The sequence below is a fragment of the Protopterus annectens genome, chromosome 5.part0, assembly GCF_019279795.1.
Source record: "Protopterus annectens isolate FY-2018-M chromosome 5.part0, PAN1.0, whole genome shotgun sequence".
NCBI lineage: Eukaryota > Metazoa > Chordata > Ceratodontiformes > Protopteridae > Protopterus > Protopterus annectens.
The window spans coordinates 1,241,084,847-1,241,097,554 of record NC_056735.1 but is presented as its reverse complement, the minus strand read 5'-3'; the positions used below and the strand labels follow the sequence as shown (position 1 = coordinate 1,241,097,554).

General features: G+C 39.2%; 1 protein-coding gene across 1 annotated transcript in view; it reads right to left on the bottom strand.

Annotated features, from left to right (window-relative positions):
• The window catches only part of LOC122802347 (probable ATP-dependent RNA helicase DDX60), a 196,304-nt gene that overhangs the window by 115,153 nt on the left and 68,443 nt on the right, over positions 1 to 12,708 (bottom strand). The window contains exon 2 of the mRNA XM_044071984.1: positions 11,212 to 11,467. Coding sequence (XP_043927919.1) covers positions 11,212 to 11,467 — 256 coding nt within the window. The remainder of the gene's footprint in view (positions 1 to 11,211; positions 11,468 to 12,708) is intronic.

Below are 12,708 nucleotides of genomic sequence, written 5' to 3'. Positions count from 1 at the left end.
TGGTAAGAAAACTTGGTGGACAATCCAGCTGTTACATATGTCTGGTCAGTACATGCCGAAGGGGGTGTTATTCTCAATGACTGGTTTGAAAAGAGCTAAATAAAGTGGCACTATGTCTTCATTGGACCTAGATGGCATGCCCTTACTTATAAGATGGGCAGCATACAGTGATTTTCTTACTGCCTTGGCTGCATGTTGGGCAAAGACCACATTAGTGTCGACATATGTTTCCTGATCCCTGACTACCAGGTCAAGTCTCAGGGATATCTTATCAATGGGGTAATTAGCCTGGGTGGCAGTTTTTCTAAAAGGCACATGTATTTCTTGGCACTGAGTTTTATTCCAAAGCTTTGGTACTGGTCATGTATCTGCATTAGACCCTCTTGCAAGATATTTGTGGCATGGGGGGATCTATGATAGCTCCCAATTTGCAGTCATCTGCAAAATTGGTCAGCCAAAGGTCCTTGACATTAGCCTTCACCTCTCAAAAGTAGATGCCAAATAGGAGAACTCTCAGCATAACCCTAAGTTACCCCACTGGTCTCAGTGGTGGTGGTATCACAAATCCTAACTTTCTTGGTCCTGTCTGTGAGCCAGCTGGCAATCCACCGAGTTACCTAGAAATTTATGCCCATTAGGTAAGTTTGTCAACTATCCCTGACTGGGGTATTGTATCGAATGCTTTAGCTCACCTTTGTGAAGTGGGATAACCACTGCAGTTCTCCATTCTCAAGGCACAAAACCTGTTTTGAGGTTACAGTTTAAAGGTGATTCTAGTGGTCCTGATAGGTCATATTTCAAGCTACTTAGGAGGCATCCTGTGATACTGTTAGGGTTCACCGAGGCTGTGTTTTTGGCCTTAGTGAGGACCTTCTCCTTGTTAAAAGTTGTGGGGTATACTAATGGGTATTTCAAGAGAGGAGGTGAGGGATGAAATTTCAGATGAATTTGTCAACCAGCAAATTCAGTATCTCACTCTTCTCAGTGAAGGTGGCACCACTCACCACCAGTTTGACATACTCGTGTGTGCTGCCTTTGAGGTTTTTGTACATAGCTGTAGAAGGCCTTGTGGTTGTCCTTACCCTGTGAGGCTACATTGGCCTTGTACTTCACCTTGTTGGACTTAATTAGCCCTCTTAGTTTCCTGTTAAATTTAATTAGGCAGTTCCTATCATTATGGGAGTTGTTATTCCAGATTTTAGCCATTACTTTTCTCCTTTGGTTATATAACCTATTAAGCTTTGGATTCCTCCAGCGAGGTGTGTTTTTAGAGTTTGTTTTGGGCTTATTTCTAGTAGGTACAACATATTTTTTTAATTTTTCCAAATCTTTTGGGTTTCTAATAACATGATGGGAATGGATTAAAGTTCAAGAAATTAGTATTGTTTCAGTCTTTGATGTCAGTCACAAGTGCTCTTTGCAGCACCCGCAATGTGCCCAGTAATGACTCCTGCAGTTTGTATCGAGTTACATGTATTGGTAACATATGTAAATATTGTAGATTCTTTTTTTATAAGACCCATTGCTCCTACTACTATTGGAACTGTCTGCTATCATTCTTCCACATTGCTCTCATTTCTGCCTGCAAATCCTAATATTTTATAACTTTGTGTATCTCTGTATGCAAGACACTGTAGTCACTGGGTGTAGCGATTTCAATGATCATTGCTACTTCTGACTTCTTTTAATGGACTACTATATCTGTGTTTATTGCATCTATCTTTTGAACTGTTGGTAATGGGTGATACCATTTGATGTAGACTTCATCATTTTCTGTGATGCTTTGTGGTTCATGTTTCCAGCGCTTTTCTGCCACTTCAATAATATAATGTTTGCACATTATTATGCCTTTCAGTATACAGTCTTTCTGCCATTAGTATATCACAACCAGCAATGAGGTGTGAGACCATTTCCAAATCTGTTTTAAAAAACCTACATTTGTCAGTTTCTCCCTCATCTTCAATGGACTTTGTAAACCAACGTGTACATAGCCCACTGTCTTGGGCCGCCAATATTAACCTTTCATCTTTTGGTTTGAATTTGTCTCTCCTTAACCATTTCTGCATTTGATCCTGATCAACATGAGGTTCTTCCAGGAGTTTTCTTGGTGCTAAAGTTTTCCTTCTTTAAAGGTTGATTTTGCACATTTATCAAGACCAAATGACATTCTTATTATCATCTGAGAAAGTTTTGACTACTTGCAGTTGTGCTTTCAGTTCCTCGTCTGATGAGCTATACAGTTTTAAATCATCAACAAAGATAAGATGAGAGGTCTTTACACTTTGTTGTTTTCTAGGAGCCAAATTATAGCCATGGCCTAATCTGTTAAGTAGACAGCTTAATGGTTTAAGGGCAAGACAGCAGCGGAGATAGGGAGTCACCCTGGAATATCCCTCTTTGAACTTCTATCCCTGGAATAATAATATGTCCTTTATCATGGCTTAATTGCAAAGTAGTCTGCCACTGTTTCATGGACATTGTAATGTAGTCGATCAGTGTAGGGTGTATGTTATATATTTTTAAGCACTCTTTTTTCCATGAATGTGGGATACTATCAAATGCTTTTTTGTAGTCAATCCATGCCATACTTAATAGCTTATATACAACCATTTACATGGTTGTACAGGGTCTCTATGAACAACTCTGTAGAGGCTGTTGTGAACTTAGGGTTAGGAAAGGCATTACATTTTGACTAACTATTGCTTAATCAGAATTAGTTTGCATTGAAACAGTTCCTAACTGTTACAGGGTTTGCTATAGTTACTAAATTGCTCAGCTTTCTGGTCCCACCTCACCAGTGAGGACATGGAGTGGGGAGTGTAGTGCTCTCTTACATTGGTGAGTACTAAGTCCAGTATGTTTGAAGCTCTGAAGGGTGTACGCACTATCTGCTCAAGGGAGTTTGTGTTAATAAGGTCCAGGAATTGTTGTGTCAGTGAGTATGAGGCATGTTATGTTTCCCAGCCTACAAAGGGGTAGTTAAAGTCACCAAGGAATAGGCTACTTAACTTAATGATAATTTGCTCCAGTAAGTGTAGGTACAAGCTATGGGACTATAGGGACATACAGGATGATCTATAGCTTGCTAAATTCCAGGGCATTGTTCTGTTTAACCAAAATAAAGTAATGCTTGTTGTTAATATTGACTGAGACTCTTGCTTCTTTTGTCTCTGTCTGTATGGCTGATGGTTTAAATCTGTGGAAGGCACTGAACCTTGTACTGCTGGAGTAATTTTTGCAGATCTAACATGTTTTTCTGTGGATTTAACCCACGTCTTGGTAGTGGCACAGATGTCTACATTCTCCAGAATGAGGAGATCTTCTAAGGTGTGGAGTTTATTCTTTAGGTTACTAGCACTGAGCAATAACACCTATAGGTTTCTTTGTTTTTTTATTTTCTGTGTTGGTAGGTTTGTCAGTTTGGCATTGCCTACAAAAGGCTTTAAGTGGTTGGATAGAGTTTTAGCAAATATTCAGAAACCTAGGGGAAATGGTACAGACCATCCTTTGCAAAGCAACATGGTTTGATAACTATATCCTCTCATCCTGACAAATACTGAATCCCCCTGGAAAGACACCATAAATAAAACCAATTATTGAAGTCAATCATCCATTGTTTGTACTGTGTCATCATCCTTGTTGAAGGTAGAATGCAGCTCAATGCAAGGCACATACCTGCCTAAGACACATATTCAAGGAGATCAACAATGTTGTTCTTCACGTAGTCCAGAGAAGTACATCTCAGATTGTTAATGGCCACATGAAGTATGACAGAATCATACTGGTACCTGTGGTGTGGTGTCCTCAGTGCGTGTGTAACATGGCAGATCTTGGCTCCAGATAAGCAACTATCTGTTATCTTCTCCTTGTTCAGTCTGGTAAGTGGGGCATCTATAAGTCATACAATGGGAGTCTCCTATGACAAGAGTCCTGGGTAATGTGTTGGTTTGCATTATGGGCTTTGTTCCTGGGGCTCCACTCAGTGTAGGCATATGTGTGGTGTATGATTTTTGATTTAGAGATTGCTGAGGACAGGGGGTGTTGTTTATTGGCTTAGGAGGTATTTTAGGTTTGGAAAGATTGTGTTTTAGTGCCTCAGAATAGATTGGTCTCTATGAGTGTTGGTAACTATGTATGGTGAGTGCAGTTTGTGTGTTCTTGACAACCTTGTTTGTGTGCAAGATTTTTGTCTCTGCTGAAATTGTATATGTTCCACTCTCACATAATGTGCTTGTTTGTTTAAGGATTAAATGGTTGTCTGTGAACATGAGATGATTGCTACATTGTCTCAGGATGCTCAAATCTATCAAGCTGGCTACATTAACATTTGAAAACTGCACATCCATGTTGTCTGTCCTCTATTTGGATGGGATACCTTAGGTCATGGACTAAGCTATACAGAGGCCTGTTTGGAAGATCTATGGGGTTTGACACTAGACTAGGTTAGATTGTGCAAAGACTGGATAATAGTGCTGTTTAGTGTTCAAACTAGCTGCTCTAAGCTTATCTCCATGCATTGGCTTTGTTTTAGCCACACTAAGTTACAGGTTTCAGTTCTAACAGAAGTTTTATAAGTAAAATGTACTTTCTGTATGTTTGTCTATACAGGCCACTGCTAACCTCTTGATGTAATAACACCAAAAAAGATTGCTTGCAAATGCAACACTACAACAAAATAATGTAATCAAACTACCTTTATAGGCAGTTTCAACTGTTAGGGAACTTTAGAATAATTTAAAAACAAAATCAACAAAAACACAAAAAGAATAAAGCACTATCACTCTAAACAGTTAACTGAAGTGTAAAACAATAAAATATTTATTTTTTTATTTTACAGTTTGTTTACCAGGATAGTCCATTTGGCCAAGAAGAGCCCACTTTCAATGGAGTCCCAGGGAGAAAAGCTCTATGAACAACAATATAGTATGAAGACAATGCATTTACATTTATGTAATACAACAGAGCTAGTAAGACGGCTAGAAAGGTGCTTGGTATCACATCTGGACAGAGGAAGGGTGACAAGGAGACATAGTGGTGGAATGAAGAAGTACAGGAGAGTATACAGAGAAAGAGGTTGGCAAAGAAGAAGTGGGATTGTCAGAGAGAAGAAGAAAGTAGACAGGAGTACAAGGAGATAATGTGCATGGCAAAGAGCGAGGTGGCAAAGGCTAAGGATAAGGCATATGAAGAATCGTATTAAAGGTTGGACACTAAGGAGGGAGAAAAGGACCTGTACTGATTGGCTAGACAGAGAGACCCAGCTAGGAAAGATGTGCAGCAGGTAAAGGTGATAAAGGATAATGAGGGAAACATACTCACAAGTGAGGAGAGTGTGTTGAGCAGATGGAAAGAGTACTTTGAGGGGTTGATGAATGAAGAGAATGAGAGGGAAAGAAGGTTGGATGATGTGGGGATACTGAATCATGAAGTGCAATGGATTAGCAAGGAGGAAGTAAGGATAGCTACGAAGAGAATGAAGAATTGAAAGGCTGTTGGTGCAGATGACATACCTGTGGAAGCATGGAGGTGTTTAGGTGAAATGGCAGTGTGGTTTTTAACCAGATTGTTTAATGAAATCTTGGAAAGTGAGAGGATGCCTGAGGAATGGAGAAAAAGTGTTTTGGTACCAATTTTTAAGAATAAGGGTGATGTGCAGAGCTGTAGTAACTACAGATGGATTAAACTGATCAGTCACAGCATGAAGTTATGGGAAAGAGCAGTGAAAGCTAGGTTAAGAAGGGACGTGATGATTAGTGATCAGCAGTATGGTTTCATGCTGGGAAAGAGCACTACAGATGTGATGTTTGCTCTGAGAGTGTTGACAGAGAAGTACAGAGAAGGTCAAAAGGAGTTGCATTGTGTTTTTGTACACTTAGAGAAAGCATATGACAGGATGCCTAGAGAGGAGTTGTGGTATTGTATGAGGAGGTTCGGAGTGTCAGAGAAGTATGTAAAAGTGGTACAGGATATGTACGAGGGTAGTGTGACAGTGGTAAAGTCTGTGGTGGGAGTGATGGATGCATTTAAGGTGGAGGTGGGATTACATCAAGGATCAGCTCTGAGCCCTTTCTTATTTGCAATGGTGATGGACAGGTTAACAGATGAGATCAGAAAGGAGTCCCCATGGACTATGATGTTTGCAGATGACATTGTGATCTGTAGTGAGAGTAGGGAACAGGTGGAGGAGAACCTGGAGAGATGGAGCTATGCTCTAGAGAGAAGAGGAATTAAGGTCAGCAAGACTAAGACAGAATATATGTGTGTGAATGAAAGGGAGGATAGAGGAATGGTGAGGATGCAAGGAGTAGAGGTGGTGAAGGTGGATGAGTTTAAATACTTGTGATCAATAGTTCAGAGTAATGGTGAGTGTGGAAGAGAGGTGAAGAAGAGAGTACAGGCAGGATGAAGTGGGTGGAGAAGAGTGTCAGGAGTGATTTGCGACAGACCGGTACCAGTAAGAGTGAAAGGGAAGGTCTACAAGAGGGTAGTGAGAACAGCTATGTTATATGGGTTGGAAACAGTGGCACTGACAAAAAGGCAGGAGTTTGAGCTGGACGTGGCAGAGTTAAAGATGTTAAGATTTGCACTGGGAGTGATGAAGGTGGACAGGATTAGGAAGTATATTAGAGGGTCATCCCAGGTTGGAAGGTTTGGAAACAAAGCCAGAGAGGCAAGATTACATTGGTTTGGAAATGTGCTGAGGAGGGATGCTGAGTATATTGGGAAACATATGCTAAGGATGAAGCTACCAGGTAACAGGAAAAGAGGAAGGCCTAAGTTAAGGTTTATGGATGTGGTGAGAGAGGACATGCAGGTGGTTGGTGTGGCAGAGCAAGATGCAGAGGACGGGAAGAAATGGAAACAGATGATCCGCTGTGGTGACCCCTAACGGGAATTAGCTGAAGGAAGATGATGATATTGAAGAATGATGGTATTACACAACATAACAAAAAATCCATGATTGCAGTGAACATGCAGTCAAAAAAGCAAAAGGTAAAATTACATACACATACACACACACACACACACACACACACACATAAATAAGTCAATTAAAATAAGAAAAATCAATTGGTGCATATTCCTTTTAGATTTGTTACAAAGTGAAATAACACAGGGTTGACATTTTTAGTTTTACATGAAATCTTAGCAGAGTTAAAGAAGAATAGGGGAATAAGAGGTGTTAATTGTTGAATCTAAGAAGGGTTGGACAATAAGAGAAAAAAGTACAGCAAGGGTAGAAGTAAATAAGAAAAATGAAGATGGTAGTAGTCAGGGAAGCTCAGTATGATGATAGGAGAAGTAAAGGAGTGTGAGAAAAGGGGAAAAATCAGGTGAGTTATGTGGGATGAGAGCAGGAACATTCCCACAGGATTTTGAGATGGGAATGAAGCAGGTTCTTAAAGGTAGCGTGGTTGTCTGTAGTACCAATAAGTAGTGGCAGGGGGTTCCAGATGCTAGCTAGGGGAAAGGATAGTAGGTGTTTGCCTGTAGGATGAGCAGGCTTGTGCAGTTCAAGCAAATTCTAGTTTTTATTTCTTAGAAGTCTGTTGGGTAGGTGCATTTTGAAGGAGGAGGCAAGGGAGAGGCAGATGGGGGGATTAAAGATGAGTTTATGGGCATGAGTAAGTTGAATGTAGGTAAGATGATTGGGAAGTTTGAGCCAATTTAGTTTGTGTAGGGCACTGGAGCTCTAGTCCTTTTGACTAGAATTTCAGAAGCTTTTAGTTTACTGTCTCAGTGCAGGGGGATCAGACTCAATGAACAGGGTAAAGCAGAGTAAACAGGTATAAAATGCACTGAAGCACAAATCCTGGAACGGAATTCGTAATACTGCCACTACTGCAATCCCTCCACAGACTGAGACACCATACTATGCAGAAATTTACCAGTAACACTGTAATATCTGACTACATGAGGTTCAAATCAAACAGTAAATCACAGTTCTTCCACAACTGTGAATGAAGCCACAAGCTGAGGCCCCAGACTGCATTCAAACTTACATGTAATTCTACTTTTGGAAACAGAAGTGCATAATGTTTAGCCAGTGCTAAAATCTTGCAGTATTACACAATCTCCACACAGCTGCAAATGAAGCTACAAAATGAAGGTCCCAAATATTGCATGATATCTATAAGAATCAATCAGAGAAGGTTAGAAAGGATTGGGAAGAGAGATTGGATAAGCAATTCACAAAGAAAAAATGGGGGGATATATGTATGCCTCCCAAATATGCAAAATTTAGAAGATTTTTCCTCAGGTAGACAGCAAATATTGGAGGTGTGATGGTGAAGAAAGAGGTAATTGGGAAAATATTATCTGGGAGTGCAGTGAGTTAGCAGACCTTAAGGATTCCCTGCAGACTACTCTGTCAGAGATGCTGGGTGAGCAGATTGGTGTGACAAAAAATGTTTTTAGAATTGGAATTGCCTAGACATAGTAAGGCCTTGCTGAGTCTAATTATGGTGGATGCCCAAAAACCAATTACTATAAAGTGGACCTCTAAATCTAAATCAAGTGTACTAGAAGTAGTAAATATAGTAACACAGATAAAATGGGTCTATATTAGAACATCGCAGTTTCAAAACTTTGAATGTTCTAATATCGAACCCAATTCAGCGAAAGCTGAAAACATTGAACATACAGAACAGCATCTTTTTTCCTAGGGAAAATATTTGCTGTTCCAAAACACATACATACAACACAAGCACACCAAACAAACAGCAATCCACACACATACACCTAAAATCTTACACCTAACCTTACACTAAACTATACACACACCACTAACTATCCACTTACCTTAACCCAAACCCTAACCCTAATGTCCGTCACTATCACACACTCACCTCACCTTCGCCCTAACCCTAACTCACCTACCCCACCCTAACCCTCAAATCCACGCAATCGCACACTTACCTGACCCGCGCTCTAACCTTAACTCACCTAACCTGCCCTAACTTTCAAGTCCACACAATTACACACATACCTAACCCGCGCCCTAACCCTAACTCACCTAACCCGCCCTAACCCTCACATACACGCAATTGCACACATACCTAACCCGCACCCTAACCCTAACTACCCTAACCCACACTCAATCGCACATTTACCTGAACCCGACCCGTAACTCTCCACTACAGCACTGAAAATACCGAAGCAACAGAAATGGACAACCAAATTCTTTCCCTAGGAAAAAAAATTGGTTTTCTGTTGCTTCGATATTTTCAGCTTTTGCTGAATATGGTTCGATATTAGAACATTCAAAGTTTTGAAATTTCGATGTTGTAATATAGACCCGATAAAACAACTTGGATTGGGATCTTTAGAAAAGGTAGGAGCAAATTACATAGGAAAAATGGGAATTGTGGGAACAATACATATAGGGGAGGAATGAGATTTAAAAGACGGCAAGACTTAAATGAACTATGTAATTTTTCACCGAAAATGATTGGGTAGATTGTAAGTGATGTATAATGTTTGCAGCTGGGAGTCTGTCAGTACGGTTTGTGTTGTAAAATGTATGTAAGTAGGACTGTGTTGGTATAGTTTGTTAACATTTATATAAATGTATGATTGCCTATGTTACACGTGATAATTTAATAAAGATGTTTCTTGTTTAAAAAGGAAACGACAGAAATTGAATAATTTATGCAATGTTGCTTAGGTTATATGATGTATAGCAATATATGTGAAGTATAATGTTTGTAAATGTGAACTTGTTAATACAGTTTGATTACTTTTATATAAATGCAAATTTGCTTGTGTCACAAGTGATTATTTAGTAAAGGTGTATAAAAAAAAGACTAAGGTCTCAGAACGCACTAATAAATAATGCAAACAGATAAATACCCATGTATAGAGGGCATATGTCCAGCAACACTCATTTTTTGAAGTATGGCAGGTTAATTTTAAAAGAAAGTAGAGCTGCATGGGTGGGCCAGAGTCAGTCAGAGGGGTTATCATTCAGCTGTGAGGAGTGCTTGCGTTGTCACTGACACCCAGCAATGATGGTGTTCTTTATAACCAAACCTCTCCCCTAACTGGGAGGAAATGTAATCCATGTTACAGTTATTATTCAGACAGCTGTGAGGGGTGCTTGTGTTCTCTCTGACATTCTGTAATGAGGACATTATTTTATAACCAAATCCCTCCCCTGAGTGGGGGGAAACATGTGATCCATGTTACAGTGGTGGCACATAATGCCTTCCCTTTGGACTGCATGCTTATGCAACCTTGTGCTGAATACCACTATGAGACCAAAGCTTGATGAGCCTAATATACACCCACAGGCTGCACATGTTTATCACTGCCCTACCTCCAAGGAATCAAGGCAGTGCACAGCAAGCTTCATTCCACTCCCTCACTAGGATGACTGCAAACATTCTCTCATGCCAGCTGCTTATTGAACTCAGCTGCCTGTGCTGTAGTCGTAGCTTTATTTCCCTATGCCAATGGAGCTGGTTATACCACTTCTACAATCTAATATGACTTTTTTGTCACTGTGAGGTACAAAATAGATAAACTAAATATTTCACAAAAAGTATGATTGAGATAAATGTTATGGGCTCTGCAAACAGGTTTAAAACAATGCCCTTACTCTCAGTTTTCTACAGACTCCAAAGGTTTACTTGTGATTGGACTATAATACACACTCAGCTATTAGAGCACCAGATAATCAGCACTTGAAACTAAAAATGTATCATAAATTTCAAAGGGACACATCTGATACTTAATTCCTTAGCTATGGAGTAATCTACAACAATGAATCAAACAGAGTAGTAATACTACAGTGTTTTAAAAAGATCTTTTGACATACAAATTTGCCAGAAGTATATACTGTACAGGATCTAATGACTTTCAACCTTCAATGAATGACCACAGATTTCAAGTGTAACATACAACCAATGGACATAGTTGTTATAACAGTGATGTAATGTGAACATGACAGTGTAAAAAACTTCTAAATGTCACTGATTTGGTTTATCACACACTGGGTCCATACTCAATACCAGTGCATTATGTTTAAGCTGCATAAAACACACAGACCAGAACAAATAAAATTAAAAGTGTAACTATGCTCTGAAACTTCTCCAAAGTCACCCAAACATGTTAAGCATCTCTCAGATCTTGATTAATTCTATCTAAATAGCTCTTAAAACAGTATGATAAAGATTTTAAATCAAACAGCATAAAAAGTGGGTTGCATACCTGGACCTGAACAGAGACTGACCCAGACTGAGAAGCAGGTGTCTAGTGCCATCACTTCTGCTGATAACTTCACTGAATCACAGCTGCATGTTTTCAAAAACTCCTGCAGTTGTTGGATACCTTCATTAATATTTTCCCTGATTTTCATTTCAATATTCCCTGATATACGTTCTAAAGTCTCCATTTCCTTCTTCTCTTTTTCTAGCAGTTTCTTCTTTATGTTGGTTTCTACAATGATCTCAGCTTTTTTCTTCTGCTAGTAAAAACAAAACAAACAAAAAGGATGGAAAGGTGAATAAAGAATGAATTTCCATTATAGGAACCACATCACCATTTGCAGCACTTCAAAAATAAATAACCTTTAATACCAATGCTGATTTTTCCATATGCTTTAAGTTATCCCTTTCATTTTGGTCTAATGAGTTACATCCCAGGCCACAAATATCCACTCTCTGACAAAGAATTCCTGTTGTAGAATCTTTATTTATTTATTTATTTTTTTTGAATCCCGTACTTCCTTTATACTTGCATTCCCTGGGAAGAGAACTGTTTTACGAACTACTTTCTCCATGGTTCTTATCTCAGATATGGCCCAGGATTTACAATAAAAGGGTATGTGTTTAGCCTTTAAATTGTGGCAGCAGCCAGAATCTATTACTTTATTTAATATAAAAAAAAAAACACAGTTCAAGGATTTCTTGACATTCTCACTAGAGCAAACTGCTGTGTGACTGTTCCTAATATTTTTGCATTGATATCTTAAATTATTTACTTATTGTTTCTTTTTAGGATTTTTTTCAGTGTCAGTGGATCAACAGGTAGCACACTTGCTTTTAGTGCTGGAAAATCAGAAGGCTGTTCTATTCCCACAGCAAGTAACTGGATTCATTTTCATTACTAACACTGCTGTTCAGCATAAGGAGATGCTGCACTCCAGAGTGTGTAGTCGTTCGGATGAGATGTTAAACCAAGATCCCATCTGCCTGTGTTAGTGATAACTCAGATAAATGCAAAAGGTCTTGTGTCACTTATCAAAAAAAGGGTAGGGAAAATTCTTGCTTGACCTGTACAAATTTCCCCTAGTGAGTATGAATACCACCTCAGGACCCCCTTAAGAAGTGGACCATGACCTAGTAGGACTAACCTGGTCAACAGAGTGAAAATAAACAAACACACATTCTATGTTGCAACAGAAAACAAACATTGTTTTTTTAGGCTTAAGTGGATTAACTACTTTGTGAACTATAAGAAGAGTTGGGGAGATGAAAACTCATATTTTACAGAAGGTAAAAAAGTCCAGTTCAATGTCTTCTTGCGAACATTGTCAATATGCTTGCTACTACTTAACCTCCTCTCCTCACTACTTTATGCCACTCCTAGTCTTAACAAATTTCACGTAACACAAAACAAAACTTGAGCAGTGCTATACTAAAGTGGCAAAATGTGCAGCAAACACCCCTTTTAGAACCCACCACTGTATAGCACAGAAAAGCCTAA